Genomic DNA, 26,133 nt, shown 5'->3' with positions numbered 1-26,133 from the left:
GAGAATTGTCAAAATGACTTCTTAACTGATTTGAAGTTAAGGGAAAATAATACTTGGCAAACCCTTAGGTAAAAGCGAATATTAACTCATCTTGAAAAAAAAATTGAATAAGGTTATTTCTCGCAAGATAATATTTTAGATTTTGTCAGATGTAATTGTGCTGTTGATTTGTGTACAAATACTAATTAGTAATATTAAAGAAAAAATACTTATACTAAGACAAAACTGTAAAGCAAATATTAATGCTTTAGGGGCAACAAGACTAAAGCTAACACTCAACAATCAGTAATTTTTAACTTGGATTTGATGCAGAAAATAAAGATAAATGATTTGTTCTCTTACACACTTGACTTCCTAGTCAATTTTTTGAAAAGTTAATACTATTTTGAAAATAGTCTTTTCTGCTACTGTCATCATAACTATGAAATAAGAAACCACTTGCAATATTGTGGGTTATGATACCAATTTCACTACCAAAAAAATGCGATACCATATTTCAGAAGCAAGTCCTCTGTGTCTTTTTTGCGCTACCTTGGCTTACAATGCCATTTTACATTGTCAATAGTTCATGAAATACTGTGTGCAGCATAGACACTACTAAAACGTCAAAGCATTTAATAAAGTTCTGTGTGCTGCATAAGCAGTACTCAGTTCCAGGATACTAGATTATGTGTATAGCAGTTCAAATATAAGTCCGGTGCGCTAACATGGCACAACTTCAATTTGGGGATACCATGTAGTGTGTTTAAACACACAGCTAAGTTCACTATCAATTTGGTTCAACTCATGGCTGAGGATACTACACAACATCAATGAAATAACTTATATTTATAAGCACTATGATGAATGTACATAGAGCATGTCATGTAACTAACACTTAAAGCAAAAAAATGAAAATGTCCTCCCCAGATCATGGGGTTGTCTGAAATTTGCATACCATTTCCAGTTCAAAATTCACCAAGAGCTAGACAGAATTGGAAAATATCCACTTAGGTAATACAAAAAGTTGTATACTGTACACAAATGATATTCTGTATCAATTTTTTGAGAAACAAGTACCCACAGATTTCAATAACTTTCCTGATATCTTTAACACACTTTGGTGAAAATAGGGTTTGTTTGTTTCAGAGTTCTGTAAAATTGTTCTTTGTAAAATTGCATGGTGCCTTCTGCACTGTCTACAAGTAGTTCAAAAGCAAAGAATTGTATATATATTTACTAGTTATCAGACAGTATCTTCAAGTTATTTATAAAAATGATAAAATTTTATGCAGTTCTTTGTGGGGTGTGGGTATAGTATTCAATGGCAAAGTAATCTTGTACCTGTGAGTATCATTCAGGAATCACACCCATACTCATAGTTGGTTAGATGAATAATAAAACATCAAATAAAAAAATTGCAATAGCACTAAGATATTTACAAGTTATTGTGTGGGATATGGTTGTGTTGAAACACTTAAAAACTAGAATTTCTGTGCAGATAAATATTAATCATTACATGTTTCAATAAGTCACTATATGTTTGGACTTGGTGCACATAACCCATCTGGGGTAAAATGTTTCAAAATCTTAGTATATACTTCATCATGTTTTCAGAAAAGTAACAATATAACTCCCACCTCTCATCACATTTTCAGAAACAGTAACGAAACAGTTAAATGTCAAGTGTCTAGTCTGATACAGTAAGTAGTTCAATTCATATAGCCTTTTGAGTACTGAATACATCAACTATCAAGTGTTTAGATTTTTCATCCTGACTTATCTTATATGGTTCAGTGTAAGTATAAAAAAAATTCATAAGTTCAGAAATAAACAGTTTTCACTTCTCATTACCTTTCAACAGTGTGTAAGGATGTATTGGTGTGACGGTAGAGCAGTTAATTCACTAAAAACAACCTCCAGTTTACTTCCTATTTTCAAGTGTCACATTCTTCACATTATTTACTACCAAGATGCTTAATCACTTTTCAGTGTACAGATTACTGACATATTGCCTAATTATAAAAGGTGTTACACTTCACATAGAATAAACCTTTCTGCATAAATATGATTATTTACTTGCATCTGTTACTTCAAGTCATATCCAACTTTCATTACAAACCTTGCTAACTAAGTGTGTCTTTCATATACTTTCTCCACAGTAAGAAAAAACAGGTTCCCTAACCAGTCCCTACATAACATCATTCTCCTCATTACATCAGTAATACATCAATACTTCATTAAATACATAAAATATCTCCTCATTGCATCAACATAATAACTTCACCTTGTATCCTCATAACATCACCTCATTACTCCATTGAATACTCCATAATAATCATCAGATAAGAAAAATCACGTGCTTCATCGTACACAATAGATCAACCTCACAAAATAACATCACATAGCTGCAGACCTCACAACTGGTATAGCTTTTCCTGTAACAATAGAAACAGACATTACACTTTCTACATGTTTTATTATTTTACTGTTTGTAATCATTGTTTGCTTGCACAACTCATTACTGTATACAATCATATTACTTTAGCTTAAGGGTCAGAAAGGTAACACCCCTTACAATCACTTCATTACTTTCAAATGGCAACTGTACTTTCACTTGTTGCATTTTACAAACACGTTGAAAACTAGTGCATGACATTAAATATCTCAGGTGGACTCTTCTACTAATAGCTACGTACACACACACACACACACACATACACACACACACACACACACACACACACACACACACACACACACACACACACACCATCACCATATACTTCCTCAAAATTTACCAAAAATTGTCTATATACTGGGTACTAATCTCATTACTCCTGCAATTATACAACCTTTTACACTTACATGTTCACTGGTTACTCAGGGTGTTCAACAAAGTTTGATATACTTGTACATTTTGTAGAATTTCATTACCTTACCCTTTTGGTATAATCGAAAATCATCCTCCTGCATTACTACTGTACTCAGAAAATAATCAAATAGGCGTTAACTCGCTGAATTTTACATAATCAGTGTTGTGTAGGTTTCTGTTTACTGCCAAAAATGACTGTTCACCAATGTTTCTGCCAACTGAGAGGGTTTCAGTTTACCCTATCACCTCTACTATCATTATCTCTCACATGTGGGGTGGACTGGTTATTATTTGTCCATTGCCCACCTCTATTTTCAAAATTCCTATCACCATTTCTGTTCCCAGAATTTCTTTTCTCACAAAACTGTTGATCCCCATGGTTTGGTCCTACATCTTGATAATTTCTAAAATTATTTGGATTCCTGTCATTCCTCCATAGGGTGGTGGTGTTAAGTCCTTGCTAAAAATTGTCATTACTGTTAGTATTTCTATCATGATTGTGGTTACTCCAGTTTGGCCTCCTGAAATCAATATTGTTGGCCAAAACCATTATATGCCCTGTCTAACTTTTCTACATATTTTAGGAACTTGTCTACAGAATCATGTGGTCCGTAAACTAACCCAATTTGAATTCTCTCTGGTAGCCCTCTCTTAAGTACATCTGTTTGAGTTAATTCATCAAATGGTTGGTCTAAGTGTGCGAGTTTCATGATCTCGTCTTTGCAAAACTCTTTCATACCCCACTATGCTACCTGTACATTGGACCATTTAAAAACTCACTCTTTATCCTTGCTTGTTCAGTGTCAGACCAAAACTTTATCAAGAAACACTTTTCAAATTCATCTATAGGTAAATTGCTTCAGTCAAGTTGGTTGGCCCATGACAAGGCTTCTCCTTCTAATGATCTATTAATAAACTTAATTTTTAATTCATTGCTCATAACAGGGAGAAAACTGTCATGGCAATGTTGTATAAAATCAGCTTGATGAAATGTTTGTCACCAGGGAAACCTTTTTAGTGGCATAGTAGGATAGCTTGGGTGTCCTACATTACAGAATGTTTTTAGATAAGCCCCATCTTGTAACTGTTCTACTTGTTTTTTGATAATAGTGACATCACTATGTAAGTCTGACACAATTGAGTCTGTTATCTCAGCTATCTTTGGAAGGAACTTTTTCATCTACATCTAAGGCAACACTGCCTATTTTTTCATTTAACTTATTTATAAAGGTTACAGCTCGTTTACTAGTGTCTCCAACAGCATCTTTACACCTAACTTCAACAGCACCTATCTCAGATCTGAGATCCTTGTCCACTTCCCCTATTTTTGTCTCTAATGATTGTATTTTGGATTCTGAAGCCTCTACTCTCCCCTCTGTCGTCCCCCCCCCCCCCCCCCCCCCCCCACACACACACACACACACACACACAGTCGTTCTGCTGTAATGAGATTACATTCTGAGACTATCGGCTTTTCAAGTTTTTCACCATTTTTTTCCATCAATGACAGTTTTTCACTATTTTTTCCATTGATGACAGTTTTTCACTATTTTTTCCATTGATGACATTAATGCAGTAAACATGTCTTGTAAATTTAACTGTTTGGGTTTTTCACTTACGTGCGACTGTTCTTGTTTCTGATAGTCTGGACTCGAATCTAACACGCTACAGTCTACAAATCCTGAGTCTGCACTGATTTCATTTAACTTTTTTGGTTGACTATTGCCTAAAACATCCTGAAACATGTCTTTATGGGCTGTGTCCTGTTTAAAGTCACTATTTGAACCTGGTAGGCTCAACATATTTATTTAATTGTTCGGATCATGTTCCATTTTTTGTAAATTTGTTCATAAATTATCAGCGCAAAGAAAGAAACAGTCAAAATGTTCACACAGTACTGCACTGAGGAGAAAAAAAAATGTTTTAATTGGTACTTAGCTTATTATTGTCCTGGATTGGGTAGGTAGCATCAACTTTAATAATAATGCTTCAACCTTTACAACCATGTATGTCCATAGTGTTGCTTCATTCCAAAACTTCTCCACATGTATTATGTCAGGTTATATTTGATTTAAAATCATTCCACTTTGCAACACAATTTTATCCTTTTTGGTCACATGAAGCATAAACACTGTCAAAAATCCAAACGTACAAGTATCCTGGTCACAATGGCACCACTTTATAACAAACTCCTTTGTTACGCACCTTGGATGACCATTAATTGTAATAATTGTTCATGGAGTAGAAATATTGCCCAAACCTAGTGGTAGCTTTCAAGAAAAATTACTCATCTGGTTTTTGAGGATCTCCTTCAATCTATTTCTTGAATTGCCTCAGTCTGGAAGCCAGATTCTCTCGTAGGTCTGGAAACCCTATAGGTTGGCATGTTTCTTGAACTAACATAGACAACAAACTGATTTGTATGTAACTTTCATTTTTAATAGTCGTAGATGCCTTGTTACCATGAATTACAATGTTCGCTCGGGGAAATACATTCCATTATACGCGCAACTCCAGAAAACTTTACACCTCTCCTTCTTTCCTTCCTGCCAAACAACATACAGCCAACCCGCACCCAGTTAACATTGCTCCAAAGTACATCAGTAAAGATATATTCATACCAACATTGAATCATAAAACATTAAATAAAAAATAATTTACAGAAAATAAATTTCACCCAACAGCACAATAGAACAATTATGATAACATATATTCACATAAACAAAAAATTATCTTTTTATAGTACAGTAATTTTATGATTTTTTTTAGAAATCACATGGGTTAATTGTGTTTGCGTGACACATACTGCTGTATAGTCAGAGTTTAAAACATTTCGAATAAGATCGAAAAGAGGATAAGATCGTGAACTTGAGAATATACATGGCCCAAATGGCTTATTGCACGTTATAACAGCCCTCATTCCACCATCACACCCAGTCTTTTTACGTCTCTCCTTCTCCACTGCTTCCTCCTCCCCCCCCCTCTCGCTCCCACCACCACCACCACCACCACCTCTCATCTGCCCTCTGTCTAACCTGCAGCACTTCACTGTCCACCACCCTCACCATACTATCCCTCCTCATCCCACCCCCACCAAGTCACCACTTCCATCATGCACTGGTGCTGCTACTTGCAGTGTGGTTATAGTTGCCTGAGACTGCGGTCGTGTGTGAGGTGTGTGTGTGTGTGTGTGTGTGTGTGTGTGTGTGTGTGTGTGTGTGTGTGTGTGTGTTTCTCTCTATGTCTATTGTTGACGAAGGCCTTAATGGCCGAAAGCTTTATTTATTTGTGACAGTCTTTTTTGTTGTGCTTATCTGCGACTCAGTATCTCTGCTGTTTTTTTTATTCCAACCTTTGATCATAATATAAATTCTTTTGATGATGAGCAGTTTCAGTCAGTAATGACCGTCTTCAGATTTGTTCTACACCATGTCCTAATGCGATAAAGCTGTAATGGCATCGTCAAAACATTTATACACTCAGCAAAGCATCATCACGTAGAACTAAAATATGGTGTAAAATAGGCAATGTTGTCCACAGAGTCATTTCGCAACTCAAAGGCTGGAATAAAAAAAACATTTGACGGTATTGGATCACTATTCATATTCGCGACTATGTCGCAGCTGGTGACAAGAGAAGACGACGTGGTAGATCACATCAAGCCAGTGAGAAGGCTGATGACTTAGAAAAAGAAATATATTATAGAAACAACAGGCAATGTGCAGTATGAAAGTGTGGCAGTCTGGAGCAAGTTCCATCAAATTCCCAAAACCTTTAAGGATTCTTGGCAGCTAAGTTACATATTTTTGTACCACAGATGTGGCAGTACTAAAAACCTTGAGTTCAAGGAAATGGTTGAGCTACTTTTCTTATGACTCTCTTTTCTTTTCATGTGTTCTGATTTGCCAACTGATTTTACTTTTTCCAGCACTTGCATTTTCTATTTTTTAATATACAGTTGTGGAGTACTAAACCATATTGAATGCAAAGACTTATAGTTTGGTATCCCTTGTCACTTCCACCGCTGCACCTGACATGAGAGACCTCTCACTGTTCTTGGCTGAAGTAAAATACTGCCAGGTTCTCAATTTTATATAACCTAACCTCAATTATTATATTGTAATTGGAAGTATTGCAAACTTTCCTATTATAATGTTAAACAGTCAGATTTTGCCCACATGAACAGAACATGGTCATTATTCTGTCTTGAAATATGACCATTTTCACTGATTCATGTACCCATAGTATGGTACTTCATGTAGAGCAGAAAGAATATTTTAATATGTTTTGCTTATAAATACCAACATATGAGATGCGATCACACAGTAAAGGGAATTTTTGTTGTTCTTAAAGAGTCTTTATTTATTCATCAACATCAACTTTGTCTCCTTCAAATTAATCTCCCTCAGATATAATACACTTGTGTCAGCACTTTTTCCCAATCTTGGAAGAACTTCTGGAATCCTGTTTTCATTACACTCTTCAGCTCCTTCAGTGATTCTGTTTTTATCTCATTAATAGTAGCAATACGTCATCCTTTCATGGTTCTCTTCAGCTTCGGGAATAGGAAGAAGTCTCAGAGGGCCACATCTGGTGAATACAGTGGCTGAAACAACATAACAGTTCTGTTTTTTGCTCAAAATCATGAACAAGCATTGAGATGTGAGTGGGAGAATTATCATGATGCAATTTCCATGAAAAGTTTTTCCACAATTCTGGTTGTTTTCTCTGGATTGCTTCAGCAAACAGAACATAACTTCTAGGTAGTATTCCTTATTGAGCATACGACCATAAAGCAGGAACTCATGATGCACTACCACATAGTAATCAAAGAAAACAATGAACAGAACGTTTACACATGATTGAACTTGTCAAATTTTTTTCGGTCTTGACTCTTCAGGCAGTTTCCAATAGGACAATTGGGCTTTGGGTTTCAACATCATATGTGTATACCCACATTTTGTCACCTGTTATAACCTTCTTCAGAAGTTCTGGATTGTTATCAACTTCATTCAGCAGTTCCTGAGTGATGTCTACATCACATCGCTTTTGGTAGTAATTCAACGGTTTTGAAACAAGCTTTGTTGCTACACCTTTCATGCACAAAAGATCCGAAAAAATTGCTTGGAATGATCAAAGGATATGCTGATATCATCAGCAACTCTCTTATGGTTATTTGGCAGTTTTTCGAAACCAACAGAACCACTTTCTTTACTTCTTCCACACTGTCATCAATAACTTACATACTAGGGCATCCAGGGTGGTGGTCATCATTGTCTTCAACATCTTCTCGGCTCTCTTTGAAGCATTTGTACCACTTGTAAACTCTTATCTTACTCATAGTAGATTCGTCAAAAGCCACATTCAACATTTCAAATGTAGTGCTCCACTTTATTCCATTTTTCAAGAAAAGTTTCATGCAGATTCTTTGATCCATCTTTTTCGAACATAAGAATTTGCCAAGCACTCTAAAAGACGTATAACCTTTTCAATTCTTATTAATAAACTGAATATTAAAAACAACTGAAAATGCAAACATACCTCAGGAACATGCAACAAGAAGGACAAAGAAATACCAAAATTGTATGTATAAAGAAATTAAAATATTCCAATTATTATTTGATTACACTTTGTGTCTCATTAAACCTAAAAATGTTAATTTGTTTTGAAACTGTAATCATTTTGATAGTTTATAGAGGCTTTCTTGATAGAGGTAAATGAAATAAATTACAAGGTTAACTTTTATTGAAGAGAGAACCTCCTGATTCTTCCACAATCTCGGAAGCATCTCTTTTATGTGTGTGTTTCTTTTATTTTTTTCTCCAGGCAAGTAGGGACCTCCCAAAAATGAAAGAAATTATGAAGATATAAATTATTGAAAGGGGCATTTAGCGTACTGGCAGTTCAGGATAGAGTTCAGTGCAGTGTATACACACATAAATAAATATATACATAGAAGTCAAGATTACATTCATACACAATGAAAGAATTACCTCATTTCCACCAGGCTGTTCTTTTACTTTAGTACTTTTGTTAGCGCTACTAGATAATTTCAAGAATGTTCTGATCCCCAAGTGCACAATAGATGTGTATGCATTATTTGTAAGTTAAAATTTTAGAAAGCATTCTATCAGTAGTGCATAAACAGTGATTAAAAGAGTTAAAATTCAGTAAAACAGCCCTGACCACGATAAATGTTTATTTGGTAACCGGTTTCAATCTATAATTTAGATTATCTTCAGGCTTGAAGCACTGCAGTACAATAGTAATACATATGCAGATGGAGTTCTGTACAAAGAGATGGTAATATGGCTAAAAAAATATTTCAAATGAAAGCTACAATAATAACAGCTATGGCCGTGCCGCAGTGGTACCACCAGTTCCCGTCAGATCACCGAAGTTCAGCACTGTCGGGCTGGGCTAGTACTTGGATGGGTGACCATCCGGTCTGCCGAGTGCTGTTGGCAATTGGGATGCACTGAGCCCTTGTGAGGCAAACTGAGGAGCTACTTGATTGAGAGATAGTGGCTCTGGCCTCAGAAATGACATATGGCAGGGAGAGCGGTATGCTGACCACATGCTCCTCTTTATCCACACCTGGTGACACCTGTTGGCTGAGGATGATATGGCGGCCGGTCGGTACTGTTGGGCTTTCATGGCCTATTCATGTGGAGTTTTTTTTTTACAATAATAACAATTTTATACCTATGATGGTGGTTGGTGGAGGCAGACAGAGCAATATCTGAAAGAGCACGAACATCAACTGCTGAATAAGGCAACATTAACCAAGAATATATACTGTAAGCTCCACCAGTTTCATACAGCATTATATCATTGACAGAATTACCATAGCAATAGCTTGCCAGAATTGATAGTTAACACTGCAGAGTTAGCATTAATGAAATATTTCATATAATATAATATAATATAATATAATAAATAGTACATTGTTCTTACAAATAAATTCTGTGTAAAATAACACTCCAAAAAATATAAATTTATCACCACACAAACTGGTGACAGAAAATCGTGTAAATAAAAGAAGCTCAATTGGTATACCTAAAATATGCATCAGTTAAATCAGTAAAGTTTATAAGATCAGTAAAGTTTAAAAGATCCCCTGTGACTGTGGCGGTTCATACATTGGACAGACAACACTTAACAGTCCAGGAGAGAAGCACAGAGCACTACAGGTACACCCATGTCTTACAACCTAATAAATCTGCGGTGGCAGATCACTGTCTTGACACTGGGCACTCTATTGGTGTGCAATAGTGTCGAAATTTTACCCTCAACTTCATCTTTCTGGGACTCAGTAATGAAAGAAGCAATTGAAATTTGGTTGGCGACTAATTTAATTAATAGAGATATTGGCTTCAGCTTGGACAAAGCATGGAATCAGGCAATTTCTGTAATTAAATCACAAAGACGTCACGACGCTACAGCTCTCAGTGACACATCAATATCGCCATTTGGATCAACTGCGCAGCCATAGATTTAATTTCCATGTGTATGTTACACCTCTTTGCCGCCTATCAATGTCACTGGTGCCTTGTGTATCTTTGGCCACATACACAGTGGTTCGGTCCTCGAGTTTCAAAGGATGGAGCAACTGCTGGAGCGTTAGTCAACTCGGCTCACTCTGACGATGGCTGGGCATATTCAGCCGAAATATTAGAAGCAGGAGAAATTGAATTTATGCGGCTGCATGCCCGAAATTTTATGGAACAGTCTTTATGCCGCAAAAACATGAAGATGCACTTCTTGAAATGAAATGTTCTTGACCAATTTACTTTAAACTTTTACATGATACTCAAATAGACATCAAGACTGACATAGGCTACATATTTTTAAAACAGTACCAACCGACTGCGGTGTCATCTTCAGCCAATATGCATCACTGGATGTGGATATAGAGGGGCAATTGGTCAACATGGCTTTCTCCTGGCCATTGTCAGTTTTCATAACTGGACCTGCTACTTGTCAATCAAGTAGCTCATCAATTGGGTTTACGAGGGCTGAGTGCACCCTGCTTGGCAACAGCACTCAGCAGGCCTGGACAGGCCCCCATCTGAGTGCTAGCCAACCCAGCAGCGCTTAACTTCGGTGATCTGACAGGAAACGGTGGTACTGCTACGACAAGACCATTGCCAACAATGTACAGCTTTCCTGTTGAAACCGAATTCAAGAAAGAAAATCTTTGGTGTGCTCAGCTGTGAAATTGTGCAGTTTTGTTTTTGTTCTCACTGTCAGGCAAATTGTTTTTGCTGTATGTATTCATTGTCATTATATATATTTTAAAATATATCTAAAAACAAAGATGATGAGACTTACCAAACAAAAGCGCTGGCAGGTCGATAGACACACAAACAAACACAAACATACACACAAAATTCAAGCTTTCGCAACCAACGGTTGCCTCATCAGGAAAGAGGGAAGGAGAGGGAAAGACGAAAGGATTTGGGTTTTAAGGGAGAGGGTCTGTGTATATGCGGATGGATATGTGTGTGTGTGCGCGCGAGTGTATACCTGTCCTTTTTTGCCCCTAAGGTAAGTCTTTCCGCTCCCGGGATTGGAATGACTCCTTACCCTCTCCCTTAAAACCCAAATCCTTTCGTCTTTCCCTCTCCTTCCCTCTTTCCTGATGAGGCAACCGTTGGTTGCGAAAGCTTGAATTTTGTGTGTATGTTTGTGTTTGTTTGTGTGTCTATCAACCTGCCAGCGCTTTTGTTTGGTAAGTCTCATCATCTTTGTTTTTAGATATATTTTTCCCACGTGAAATGTTTCCCTCTATTATATTTATATATTTTAAAAAATACACAACAATCTGTAATTTCGTTTTCTTCTTCTCAGTTGCTTTTCACAGAAAACAGAGACTTTTGTGTATGGCTTATTGGCTTGTGATTCAAATAGCACTAAGGAATACAAATTTGGAATAACAATGAACGAGGCTCAAGTTGAGAGGGAGGAGGGAAGACAGGATGGAAAGAGAGGAAGGGGCATGAAATGGTGTAGTGAGGGGGAAAGAGGAGATGGACAAAGAGACATAGGAGAAAGAGATGATGGAGAGAGAAGGGGAAGGAGAAGATAGATGGAGAGACAGAGGTTGGGGGGGGGGGGGGGGGGAGAAGTAAATTAGGATGTATATCCAATTTCCACATATATTTAAGCAACTGCGAAGCTTTGCTGATTTAGTAAGTATTGTATATTACCTATCTGTCCCTATGACAGACATTTAAGTTTCTGAGAAGTTTGAACTTCTAGCACCATTTGTTGGATGCTTTTTGTAGGTCAACAGATCCTATGAGCATGTATTGACTTTTGATTTTTCTGAAGTCCTGCTTTCCTTAAGCGCAACATTACAACTGCCTGTCTTGTGCCTTCGCCTTTCCTAAAGTCAAACTGATCATCACCCAACAGATTCTCAGTTTTTTGTTCCATTCTTTTGTATGTTAGAAAAAGAAACTTGTAGCTGCATATATCCAGGACATTAAATTGAGCATTGTTGTATTTGGATTTGTTTGGGTTTCAGAAGTTAGGTTGGGATTTCAGGTTTTGCTAACATATGGGAGAAAGAAATGGACATATAAGTGGCACCTTGTACCTGATATACTGGGTTTTAATTAATTAGGGAGATACATTCTGTGAAATCTATTTTTATCTATTCAGTACCATGAAATTCGTCATGTCCTATATTTCTAGTATCAGCCACACTGTTGAACCATGTATAATCTGCAACTGTTTCTTTTTGTTTTCCCCTAAATTTTTAGAGCAAGACATATGACTCAGTAACAGATAAATTCATGGACTTCAGCTTTGAAAAAACAAACAGTGCATATATGCTGTTCTATGAATGGGTAAGCCGTGATGGAGAGCAGCGGGGCTCAAAGGAAGAACCAGAGGCAGATGCTCTCACAGCACCACAAGCAGCCACTGCCGCCTCACCACCTGCTGCTTCCAAAGCACAGCAACAACCCACATTTGAACTTAGCAAAGAGCTTGAAGACTGGATCTGGCAAGATAACATGCACTTCCTTCAGGATAAGAACATCTTTGAACATACATACTTCAAGTAAGTACTAAGGAGAGAGATTGCTTGATTATTTTTAAAACTGACTTAACAATTTGATCTGAAAATAATAATAATAATAATAATAATAATAATAATTAAAGAGGGGGAAGAATAACAGTCATGTATTTCATAGACACTGTAAGGCTGCATTTACATCTCTGCACGTCACACCTAGTTTCCTTGGGCCTGTGCTTGCCCCACATTCAAGTAGAGGCACGCATGTAGGTGCATGCCTCTTTCTCAACAAGTGCATATGAGCATTTCCATTCCCTCTTAGGGAGAACCAAATACGCTTCTGTAGTGAACCAGCTGCAGGTACAGGTTCAATGTGCAAGTGTAGCTGACAAGTAGGCAGTGGGTTTGTTTTTCAGAGCCAGCCACGTTTGCTGGCGATGTGCACTAGTGCAACTGGGGCATAAACATGATGTCTAAAGGCTGGCAGAGGACCACCTAACATTTCTTACAGGGCTTACTGGGAAGAACAAAACATTTGCTAAATTCTTAACATGCTAGTATGTGTGCTTTATTTATATCGCAAAATTTGTAATTGTAATGGTGAATTCTAAGTATGAGAACAATTTTAATCTGAAGAAAAAGATAACAGTGATCAAGTCAGCATGCTTGCAAATTACTTCATTTAAATTTTTTGAATGTATATTTTTCCATCTTGTATAGACCTCATCTGTTATTCAGACTAGCCCTTTGATTAGCGTTCTTCTATTACACCTCATTTCTAATGCTTCTATTCTCTTTTTGTCTGAACTGCTTGTCATCCATGTTTCATTTCCATATAGGCTCATTCCAAACAATTTAGAAAAAAAAATTTTTTTTTAATTACAGAAATGCTTTTTGTGCTATTACCAGCCTGCATTTTATATCCTCTATACTTCAACAATCTTCAGTTATTTTGCTGTCCAAATAGCTAACCTTATCTACTGTTTTTAGTGTTTTATTTCCTAATGTAATTCCCTCCATATGGCCTGACTTCTTTTGGCTGCATTCTATTACCCATCTTTTACTTTGCATGTTCATCTTATAACCTCTTTTCAAAACAGTATCCCATACCATTGATATATTGACGAGAAAAATATCAGCTGCACATTGTAAATATACTCACGGACTTCAAACGTGGTCAGGTGATTGGGTGTCACTTGTTGTAAGTCTGTATGTGGACTTCCATACTCTAAACTTCCCGAGGTGCACTGCTTCCGATGTGATAGTGAAGTGGAAACGTGAAGGGCATTACAACACAAAAGCGTACAGGCCGACCTCATCTGTTGACTGACAGAGACCACAGACAGGTGAAGAGGGTCGTAATAGGCATCATACAGTAATTCCAAACTGCGTCAGGACCCGCTGCAAGTACTATGACAGTTGGGGGGGGAGGGGGAGAAACTTGGATTTCATGGTTGAACGGCTGCTCATAAGCCACACGTCACGCCGGTAAATGTCAAATGACGCCTCGCTTGGAGTAAGGAGCATAATGTTAAATTTCCTGGCAGATTAAAACTGTGTGCAGGACCGAGACTCGAACTCGGGACCTTTGCCTTTCGCGGGCAAGTGCTCTACCAACTGAGCTACCCAAGCATGACTCACGCCCCGTCCTCACAGCTTTACTTCTGCCAGTACCTTGTCTCCTACTTCCCAACTTTACAGAAGCTCTCTTGCGAGGACTTCATTTACCAGCAGGATGGGGCACTGCCACACTGGCATATGGAAGTGCGAGAATTTTCAAATCAAAGGATTACTGAATGATGGATCGGTTGCATTGTGCCAAATGATCCAGCTTTACATTATTGGCCTCCAAGGTCACCGGACCTGACTGTATGTGATTATTTCTTGGTGGGTTTATGAAATACTCTGTTTATGAACACAGTGAATGAACTGAGACACCACATAACAGCAGCTGTGGAAGCTGTAACTCAAGACATGCTCCCTGCAGTGTGGGAACAATTTGAATACTGCATTGAAATATGCTGTGCATGTTGAACACCTATAAAAAGGTATTTTGGGGGGGGGGGGGGGGGGGACTTGTTGAGTTTCTCGTTCACCAGTAAACAAAATTCATTGTATATGTTTATTAGTTTCAGAAATATTGATGTGCCAAATTGGATGGCTCTTTTTGATACGCCCCGTATTTACCAAAGTATCGATACATCAGGGGAAAAGTATCAACAGCCTTATTTCCAAGTCCTTTGTTCTCTCTGACAGAATTGCAATAATGTAAGCAAACTTCAGAGGTTTTGTTTCATCTTGCTCAACTTGAATTCTCTTTCCAGGCTTTCTGTTGGTTTCCTTTACTGCTTGCTCAGTCATCAGGGATAAGTAACAGCTCTGTCTCATTCCATTCTCAACCACTATTTCCCTTCATGTGCTTCAGTTGTTATAACTGCAGTCGGTCTCTGTACAAATCGTAGATAACTTTTTGCTCTCTGTATGTTATCCCTGCTACCTTCGAGTGTATTTCAGTCAACATTGACAAAAGCTTTCTCTAAATGTACAAACAGTATAAAATAGGTTTGTCCTTGTATCTATTTTCTAAGATAAATTGTAGACTCAGTATTGCCTCCTGTGTTCCTACATGTCTCCAGAACTCAAACTAATCTTTCCTTGGCTTCTACCAGTCTCTTCAGTCTTCTGTAAATAATTCATGTCAGTATTTTGTAAGCATGATTTATTAAACTGGTACTTTAGTAATATTCACACTCTTCAGTACCTGCATTATTTGGAACTGGAATTATTACATTCTTCTTGAAGTCTAGAGGTATTTTACCGTCTCATACATGTTGCACACTACACGGAAAAGTTTTGTCATGGCTGGTACTCCCAGGGATCTCAGAAATTGTGGTGGAATGTCATCTACTCCAGGGGCCTCATTTCAAGTTAGTTCTTTCAGTAGTCTTTGAAATTCTTCTTGAAGTATGATATTTTCCCACACACCTTCATCTACTTATTCTTCCCTTTCTATAATATTACCTTCAGGCTCATACCCTTTGCATAACCCTTGTGTATATTCCTTCAGCCCTTAGCATTCCCTTCTGTGCTTAGTGCTTGTTTGCTGTCAGAGATCTCCTTAATTTTCCTGTAGGCAGCATCTATCTTTCTAGTAGTTGTGCATGGCTCTGCAGCCTTGCATTTGTCGTGTAATCATTCCTGCTTCACCATTTTGCACCTTCTGTCAATCTCATTTTTTAGACGTTGGTATTCATTTTCACCTGCTTTATTTCTCATTTCATTGGTTAAATTCAGTATTTCCTGATTTTTCCAAGGATATCTACTAGGTCTATGTGATCCTGTGCTACCTTCACTATGTTATTTCTCAAAGCTACACAATCATCTTCTATTGTAATCCTTTTGCTTGTTTCACTCCAGAATTGCCAAATGTTCCGTCTGAAACTTTCAATGACCTCTTGTTCATTCAGTTTATCCAAGTCCCATCTTACAAAATTGTTACTTTTTGCAGTTTCTTCAGTTTTAATCTGCAGTTCATAACCAATAATTTATAGTCCGCATTCACATCTGTCCTTCAAAATACCTTGCTCTTTAAAATTTGATTTTGAGATCTGTGTCTCAAATGTCTCCAGCAACTCCACATTATGAAGACTCCTAATTGTTTCATTTCTGTCATAATTAGTTGTTTCATACTCGTTTTGAGATTTGACCCAAACATAGCTTTTCATATTGTTTTTGTAGGAAGTTTTTTCCCTTGTACAATCATTACTATTATGCCTTTCTTGCATCTTCCTTCTGCTTCTATTCTACTTCAGATATAGCAAGATTTGCCTCTTCCTTCAAGAGTCTCTTGACCTAATTTACAGTTAGGCACCCATATTTTCCTGTTATATATTTTCATCAGCTGTGTGTCATTGTAATTTAATATTGTTAACTCATAACACCTGTAGGAATAGATAACAAAAGACTCATTTTTAAGATCGAGACCAGATCATAAGAACAGAGAATTTTGGCATTTGCCTCTTGAGTGATATTTCATCTGTGGTATTACATCATGTTCTATTACAGTGTTTCAGCTTTTGAAAACTGTCTTTGTCCTCAATGTAGCTTCCACCTATAACCGTATACTTGATGGTAATGCTACATCCTGTGCTGGCCAGCTTGTCAGTATTGAATGTGCCAGGGATATTGAGTGCACTAATGGTCTGAACTGTTTGTCTACATAGCTTGTGCCAAAATCGCTTTAAACCTGGGTACCCTGAGACTCAAATTATCTCTTAGCTGTGAAAGTATCTTAATGCCACAATTTTTATGTATATGCTATTAGACTTAGCATTGAAGTACAGAATGGCATTAGCCTGATGCTGCACAGCCGTCTAAATGTAAGTCATAATTCTTTGATTCCCATTGACCATTTGTTGTATGCTTAAACTACGTACTGTAAAAGACGTTCTAAGAGAAAAAAAAGTACTTACGCAAGTGCTCGTATTCTAGTTAACAGGAACAGTATTGCTGGAAGAAACTGCTGTTCCCCATCCTGCCGAAAGTTTAGTACCAAATGTAATAGTGCATAACATCATGATATGTTATTTTGCTATTGGAGGGAATGATTTGTATTTCAGTTTGATTTAATAGGACAGTACCAACTCTACCCAATATGTCACAGGCGAGCGCATGCAGCTCGCCATGCAGACCTATTGCACCATGTTTGCTCCGTGTTCTGTTGGTGCAAACAGCCTTCCTCACTGATGAAATAAGATATTTGAAATTACTTAAGTGATGTTTCAAGGGATGTGTTTACTCATTATTTACATGTACGATGAAGTTACTGTGTTCACGGATGAACTAAGTCTATTTGAAAGGCAGCTTGGGAAAGCAACCTGTACTGTCTTTTGTCACTACTGTGTGCCCAACCACAGATATTGTGATTTTTTAACAAGACATGCTATCACTTTGTCACAGTTTTGAGACAAGAATTCAGAACTTAAGGAGCCTAGAAAATGAATTGAAATTATTTATCACACCATTTTCTGTCACACCAGATACCGTTTCTTCAAAAGTTCTATTACAATCTACTAATTTACAAAACTGCATTCTCTTCAAGGAGAGTTATTAAGCAGGAATAATTTGTTATAGTGGTATTTTGAAGTACATTTTCCAAGCTTCCCAGAAATAGACCTGACATCAAATCTGCAGATCAATATATTGCAACAGCTTCTTCCTGTCATGAGAAGGATAAAAACTACAGAAAGATTGCAGATTCACATCCAGCACTGAAGAATTGTGTGTGTCATATGGAAAAATGGGGTCTTACACAAAATATTGCATCAGTTGTGAATAAAAAGATGTCATGTTCCATAAATGTTACAGAATGTTAAGAGATAAACAGACAATTCAAACACATCTCATAGTGATTATACTTTGTTAGTTGTGGTCAAAACCAGTAGCTGGCATTGTTGTGTGGAAAGTATTGACTACCACACTTGAGCTGTTTGCCTTTTCCGTTCCACTTCTGACTGCAGGCACCTGGCTGCCCATGGGTAATACTCAAACTGGAAGAGCCTGGACTGGAACAGAAACAGTTACTAGAATCAGGAGCACTGCATCCTTAGAGAAGTAATTTGAGATTTAACAGCAGCTACACTTCTGATGATAAACATGGAGATAGCTCCCAAAATCTTCAGATTTTATAAGTAAATGATCCGGGCTAAAGCGGATTATATTATTCCATCAAAAAATGTGTGTTCCGCTCCCTTTTTTCTCCAAGGTGCTTTTGTTGGGGGTTGGGTTGTTTTGGGGAAGCGGACCAGACAGCGAGTTCATCGGTCTCATCGGATTAGGGAAGGACGGGGAAGGAAGTCGGCCATACCGTTTGAAAGGAACCATCCCGGCATTTGCCTGGAGCAATTTAGGGAAATCACGGAAAACCTAAATCAGGATGGTCGGACGTGGGATTGTGCTTTTGTGTGTGTGTGTGTGTGTGTGTGTGTGTGTGTGTGTGTGTGTGTGTGTGTGTGTGTGTTGGAAGTAAGACTTGACATCCACTGATGTGCCATGTGGCTAGAAAGATTAGTGACTTGTTTCACACACTCTTAAATTTTGATAGATACTATGTGTAATACAGATACTAAATGTGTATTGTTGTTTTCCAGCTTTATGTGGCAAGTATGTGGATACATTCCTCAGACTCTCATCAGCCTGCAGTCCGATATTACGGAAATGGCTGCTCAATTGTCCACGTCATTTTTTGTGGAGACATTTATCCATGCTAAAGAAAAGGTAAATAGAAACTGACATGTTTATGTTGTTATGCTCCTAAACTTAATTTTTTGGTGAACACTTACCAGTATTAAAAATTGGACACACAAACTGTACACAGATAATTAAATAATAATGATCTACCAGTGATTAAAAAGGAACAGTTGGTTTAAGATTGATTGAACATAATAATTCAGAACAGCTACCATCAGTATATTGGTAATTAGTTTCCATGTCAGATTCCACAGACAATATTTAGGAAAGTTAAGCTAATGAAGGTGCTGTAGGTACAGGAGAATCCCACAGTTATCCATTATTTGCAACTAAAATATGGTCAACTGAAACCATGTCTATTGACTACAGAAGAATTTAATTATAACCATTTCTAAAAATAGTGACAGATCCGATTGTTGCAACTATCATGGACTTACACTGCTCTCAGTTGATGGTAAAATCCTCACTAAAATTCTGTCCAGTCGCTTGATACCCCTAGGGCTGAAAAATCTTTACCTGTAGAACAGTGCTGTTTTATACTCAACCAAGGAACAGCCATCGTGATCTTTGGTGTTAGATTAATGCAGATAACAAAACTGTCCATTGTATATAATCTTTATAGATTTTGTGAGGGTCTTTGGCTGAGTAAAGTGAGATTTACTCTAGAGAATAGTAGGATCTCATTTTGGCCAACTCTAAAGATGAGCTAAAGGTCTTTCTGAATGTATGTGTGTATTTTGAGGGAACTATATGCTCAATCTTTGCAGATTTTGTGACACAGATACAGAGTTGTGATTGTCATTTAGCATTTGTATAACCTGTTGTTTTAAGGTAATTTTTTATTTGCTGAATGAAATTGGTTTTAATACTATGAGGGTCATTGAGTAATTAACCCTTTAACTGCTCTGGACGTGTTAATGCGCACACCTTTGTACCTGTCCCTGTGTGCTCTGTATGTGTTTACGCATGCTGCCAATCCTTCTACCTGGTACTCTGAACGTGTCCACACATAGACACATTTAGAGTACCAGGTAGAAGGACTGGTGTCGCGCGTAAACATGTTCAAAGCACACAGGGACAGGTAGAAAGGCGCATGCATTAACATGTCCAGAGCAGTTAAAGGGTTAAAGATAAAAATTGGTCTGGAGAAAAAAGGGGTTCATTTTTACAAAACATTACTTTTTCTCCTTTTCAACATAATCTCTTTAAACATTTATGCACTTGTTCTAACAGGCTACTGGCTTTTTTATTCCGGCTAGGTGCTAAATCAGGACTGTAAGGGGATGAGCCAGTACTTTCCAGCCCATTTTGTCTATGGTTTCATGGGTTAGTTGAGCAATATGAAGACATGCGTTGTCTTGCTGGAGAATCACCCCTCTCCTCTGAGATCCACATCATCTCTCTCTTATGGCTGCCTTCACCTTGTTCAAAAGCAAATCCGAGTAGTATTGGCTGCTCATTGTACGCTGCTCTTAGAGATAATCACAAAAAACTGGACCTTCAGCTTCCCAAAACACCATCAACATCACTTTTCCCGCTGATACTTGGGTTTTGAATTTTTTCTTCACAGGTGAGCTGGTGTGCTTCCACTCCATGCTTTGTCTTTTTGATTCTGGCCCATAATAGTGAACCCAAGTTTCATCACAAGTTAAAATTTTGTTGCAGAAGTACTCACCTTCTCTTTCATAAGGTTCGTTTAGCTCTGTGCTCACTCTCAACCTCGTTTCCTTTTGTAGCCACGTCAACTCCTTTGGGACCCATCTTGCACATGTTTTGCGGTACTTCAGCTTGTTACAGATAATGTTATGAACTGTACCAGTACTTACTTGAACCTTATCAACTATCATTTCCACAGTCACACGTCGGTCGGCATGAATAATGTCATTAATTCGACTTTCAAGTCAGAGAGTTGAAACTGCAACTGGTCGGCCAGAATGGTTTCGTCCGTTACTGAATCATGACCATTTTTTTACTGCTCTACACACTTGCAAAAATTTGCATCATTCATACAACCTTCACCATAAACTTTAGATATTCTACAGTATATATTCACTGGTTTCTTGCCTTCAGCAAGTAAAAAACGAATAACAGAATGTTGTTCAAGTAATGTGGACGTTTCAAGTGGACTCGACATCTTGAAATGTATTTTAGAGGTTATAAACAAAACAATGTTGATACATCAACTGATCAGGGCTCATCCCATTGATGCCAAATTAAAGCCATAAAAGTACCAAACTTGCTCTACTAACAGTTTTTTCCCCAGACCAATTTGTCTCTTTAATTATTGAATGACCCTCCTATGTCTTTGCATGGAAGTAGGTGAGATACTGCTGGTTTTAAATCTCTATACTTAAAATGTTGGAAACAACCTTTAATCCTTGTGTAGAAATTATTTAACTTACACACATAATTAGCCCATATGTTCATTTGTGTGTGTTTGATGAGTAGAGAATAATTTGTGTAAAGTCAGAGTGGGAAGATTATATGAATCAGATAAATATACACATAGACAAATGCAACTGTATATTGATACCTCCGCTATTTCTTTGTTATTATATATTTATGTACGTTAATTGTGCTCATTTTTTCATCATATTTTGGGACTGCATGTGGGATATTATTAAATCTTGTTCCAGTATTTTGGACAACAGTGTTTCAACCATTCTCGAGGTGAGTCACTTGCAAGATTTTTAAGGCACTTTACATTGCGGAAAAAAAGCACATACATTAGGGATAACAGAGATAATCTTACAAATGACTCATCTTGAGAATTGCTAAAGGTTGTCAGCTGACAATATTTAATAATATCCCAGATCCATGCCTGAAAAATGATAGACTACTCAATCCACCAGGAAACTTTCAAGAAACACATGTGCCCTTTTTTGTTTATAGCCAACAATGGTGCAGTGGGTGGAACTTTTAACAAAGCAGTTCAATGCATCACAAGCTGCTTGTGAATGGTTTCTTGGTCATATGGCAGAAAATGATTGGTGGCCTGTGCAGATACTTATCAAATGCCCAAATCAGATTGTAAGGCAGATGTTTCAGCGACTGTGTATACACGTTATACAAAGGTTAAGGTAATAACGAAAACAAATGTATTCCTTCTTCTTCTTCTTCTTCTTCTCTCTCTCTCTCTCTCTCTCTCTCTCTCTCTCTCTCTCTCTCACACACACACACACACACACACACACACAGACAGAGCGCGCGCGCGTGTGTGTGTGTGTGTGTGTGTGTGTGTGTGTGTGTGTGTGTGCGTGCGTGCGTGCGTGTGTGTGTGTGTGAGATAGAGAAGGGGGGGGGGGGAGAGTAGGCTGGGGTACTTATTGTTTTTCCTCATTTTGTACCACTACCAAATATGCTCTTTGTAAAAATGTGACAACTTGAGGTAGTGAAAGACCTGGTGAAGAATGTGATTTAGGCCAGGTTGGCACTGGATGATTAGAGAAGCACTGGTCAGTGGCTAATGTCAAAGGAGCAGATGGAAAGGGATACTTGTTTGTGGATAAGCTGGATAGGATATTGTCTGTCAGTAATGGTTCTAATATAGTATATTTCGAATATTCCTGCTTTCCACTGCAGATGCAGTGTCCATGGAGGACAAAGCTATAAGGAATAGACTTTTTGACATGGAATGGGCCAAAACTGTCAGAGTGGATGTACTGTTGGTCGTTAGTGCACTTGATACGAACAGATGCATTTATAGAGCCATCTGATAGATGGAGATCGACATCTAGGAAAGTGGTTTTATGAGTTGAGAAGGACAAGGTGAAGCGGAGTTTGGAATAGGTGTTGACGTTTTGGAGGGGAGGAGTAAAAGCTGTCCTTGCTGTGAATCCAGACAATGAAATTTCTATCAGTGAGTTTGGACCAGACAATTAATTAATAGGACAAGAAATATTCCTCTAGACGGCAACATCCTAAAACAACTTATTTTTATAAGTAGCCATAGGATGGTGCTGTGCCAGTACCAATGATAATACCACAGATTTGCTTGTAGATCTGCCTTTCAAAAGTGAAATAATTGTAAGTCAGAAAGATGGTTCACTAGGAATATTAGGAAAGAGGTTTTGGGTTGGTGTCAGGACGACGTTGGGAACCTCGCTATCTGTGGACACTGCAGTGGAAAGCAGAAATTCTCGAAATAAACCAATAACCTTACCAGAGCATTTACTGACTGACAATGTCATATCCAGCTCATCCAAAACAAGTCTCCCATGCCATCTGCTCCTCCCACACCAGTAATCCTGTTAACCAGCCACCAGTCAGCATCCTTTGGTGACCCATTATCAGCCTGGTCTTGAAAAGCTCAACCACGTCTTCCACTAGGGCTTCGACTTCCTCACGTCATGCTCTGAAGCAAGAGATATCCTACCCACATGCCCCAAAGTAATGTTCAACTGCCCACCCAATGTACAGAATATCCCTGTCTATCCTTATTCCAACCCTACTCCCAGTCCTGCACCCCATGGGTCACTGCCTTGGGATTGGTCCAGACGCAAGACCTGTTGTATACAACCACCCATCACCTCCTACCCCAGTCCAATCACAGTCATTTCCTGCAAAATAAAAAGCAGGATCACTTGTGAAAGCAACCCTGTTATATATCAGCTATGCTGCAGTTACTTTACAGCATTCTGTGTGGTCATGTCAAGTAACCAACCATCTAGTCACATGAACGGCCACTGTCAAACTGTGGTAAATCACAAACTTGACCTTCCAGTTGCCCCGCTTGCTGCACATCTCCACACAAATGACTTCAACAGCTGCTTCACTACATGAACCATCTGGATACTCTCTTCCAGACCAAGTTTCTCTGAACTGTGCAGATGAGAATTGTATCTCCAACATCTCCTGCTCTTCTGCAATCCATCTGGCCTAAATCTCCACTAACATGTTTACATTGCCTTACCTTAGGTTTTCTCTTCTCAATTCTATCCATACCACTCCTTCTGCATTCAGATCATGCACTGCCTTCTCTCACCATTCTTCATCTCCCCCCTCAAATTCAGATATTCTCCCTCTCTCCCCCTTCCGACCTCTCTCAACCCCTCTCCCCCTTCCACCCTCAGCATAACTTCTTTTTTCAACCCCTCTCCCTTCCATCTCCTCCATCTCTCCCTCTTCATCTTCACCTCTCTCTCCTTCTTCAGTCGGCTCCCCCCGTTGGAGGTTGAGTCCTCCCTTGGGCATGGGTGTGTGTGTGTGTTGTCCTTAGTGTAAGTTAGTTTAAGTTAGATTAAGTAGTGTGTAGGCCTAGGGACCGATGAGCTCAGCAGTTTGCTCCCATAGGAACTTACCACTGCCACCACCATCACCACTGCTGCCACCGCCGCTGTCCTTCCCTCCACATTTTCCTACATCTCCTTCTGTTGCACTCTCTGAACTTCTTTCTCTTTTGTGGGGCCGTGAATATATCTGTCAAGAAAACCTCTCTCTTTCCCACTTCCCCCTCCCCACCTCAACCAGCTCAGACAACTGCTTTCAATAATTGAGTTTTAATGATCTTGCAGTGGCAACAGGAGTGTTTGTTCTGGTGTCTGTGTGTGAATGTGTGTACTGTTGTGAGAAAAAGAGCTAGTGCTCAAAAGCTAATGTGAATGCTGTTTTCTGTAATGTGCTACTGTGGCTCTACACATTGATCCACTATAGGCGAGTGGTTGCCTTTCCTCTGTTTTATGTATTGTTCCATCCAGTAATTTCCATATTTTTCTGTTATTCTCATACATTTTTTATCAAATCTGTACTCCGAGTAGTCCTTCACTGTAGAAAATGTATTGCTTAACAGGTACTGTTTAACTGCTTTCTAAAAATATGTTTGTTTATTTATTTACTAATATTTTTCATCTCTTTTGACAAAAATATTGTACAACTTTAATCATTGATAGTGACTTGTACAGTTAATTTGTTACTTTTCTGTATAATAAATACACTTTATGCAATTTAAGTCTTTATGCAAAGCACAGATCGGTAACATTTCAAAAATTGTTTCTTTTGATAGGCCAAATCATGCTCCTTTGTATTTAAAGAGCGATGGTGATACAGAAGAAGAGCCAGATCCAAATAAAATTGGAAATCATTCTTGTGTTACACGTTTCGTAAGAATGCTGCTTTCATTGGTGAGTTCCTTGTCTTTGACTAATGACGTTTAAACATCACTGTTTCTAATCCCATTTGAAGTAACAAGCATGGGTAGGATAGTAAAATACAATTATTCATAAACATTCAGTTGTAAAGATAACAAAAGTATGCAATTATTTTGTATCAGTTGTTTCTGTATGAAACATGTTAACAATGATTAATATGTTCAACGTTTCATTAAACTGATACATAAATATTTGTATGGTAATTTTGTGCAGTTGTTGCTGCAAAGTGTTGCAGTCTGAGACAAACCCATTTCCATACAACAGAAAGACAGCCCAAGTTGCAAATTTTACTTTACGTATTTATTTGATGACTAGTTTCAGGCTGAGAACCATTTTCAGAGTGCCGTAACATACTCAAAAATGGTATTTCCAAAGAAGTTAAAACCATGTCAGAAATGTGCAACGAATGGTTACAGTACATACAGATAGCAAATGATGGTGCAGTGGGTTATCTATGTGTTGCAACTGCTCGTTGCACATTTTTGACATGGTTTTCACATCTTCGGAAAGAATACTGTTGACTATGTTACAATGATTTGAAAATGGGTCTGGGCCCGAAACTAGTCATCATAAAGTAAAATTTGCAACTTTTTCATTGTACTGATTAATAGAAGTTGCTGACCCACAGCTAGTCCAGCATGCTGGAAGTTTATAATTCTGATTATGAGTCTCTTTTCAAATAAGTAAGCAATTTTTGGGGTATAATTTGAACTACCCCCCCCCTCCCCCCACCTCTCTCTCTCTCTCTCTCTCTCTCTCTCTCTCTCTCTCTCTCACACACACACACACACACACACACACACACACACACACACACACTACCTCCCCCTCCCTCCCCCATAACTCACAGCCTCCTT

General features: G+C 38.1%; 1 protein-coding gene across 1 annotated transcript in view; it reads left to right on the top strand.

Annotated features, from left to right (window-relative positions):
• LOC126177063 (ubiquitin carboxyl-terminal hydrolase 34) overlaps nucleotides 1-26,133 on the top strand; it is a 479,314-nt gene that overhangs the window by 325,821 nt on the left and 127,360 nt on the right. The window contains exons 34-37 of the mRNA XM_049924303.1: nucleotides 12,625-12,926; nucleotides 19,031-19,157; nucleotides 22,023-22,210; nucleotides 25,132-25,249. Coding sequence (XP_049780260.1) covers nucleotides 12,625-12,926; nucleotides 19,031-19,157; nucleotides 22,023-22,210; nucleotides 25,132-25,249 — 735 coding nt within the window. The remainder of the gene's footprint in view (nucleotides 1-12,624; nucleotides 12,927-19,030; nucleotides 19,158-22,022; nucleotides 22,211-25,131; nucleotides 25,250-26,133) is intronic.

This window comes from Schistocerca cancellata, chromosome 1 (assembly GCF_023864275.1).
Source record: "Schistocerca cancellata isolate TAMUIC-IGC-003103 chromosome 1, iqSchCanc2.1, whole genome shotgun sequence".
In the NCBI taxonomy this organism is placed as follows: Eukaryota; Metazoa; Arthropoda; class Insecta; order Orthoptera; family Acrididae; genus Schistocerca; species Schistocerca cancellata.
Note: the sequence above shows the minus strand (reverse complement) of the source record. Positions and strands in the feature narration are given on the sequence as shown.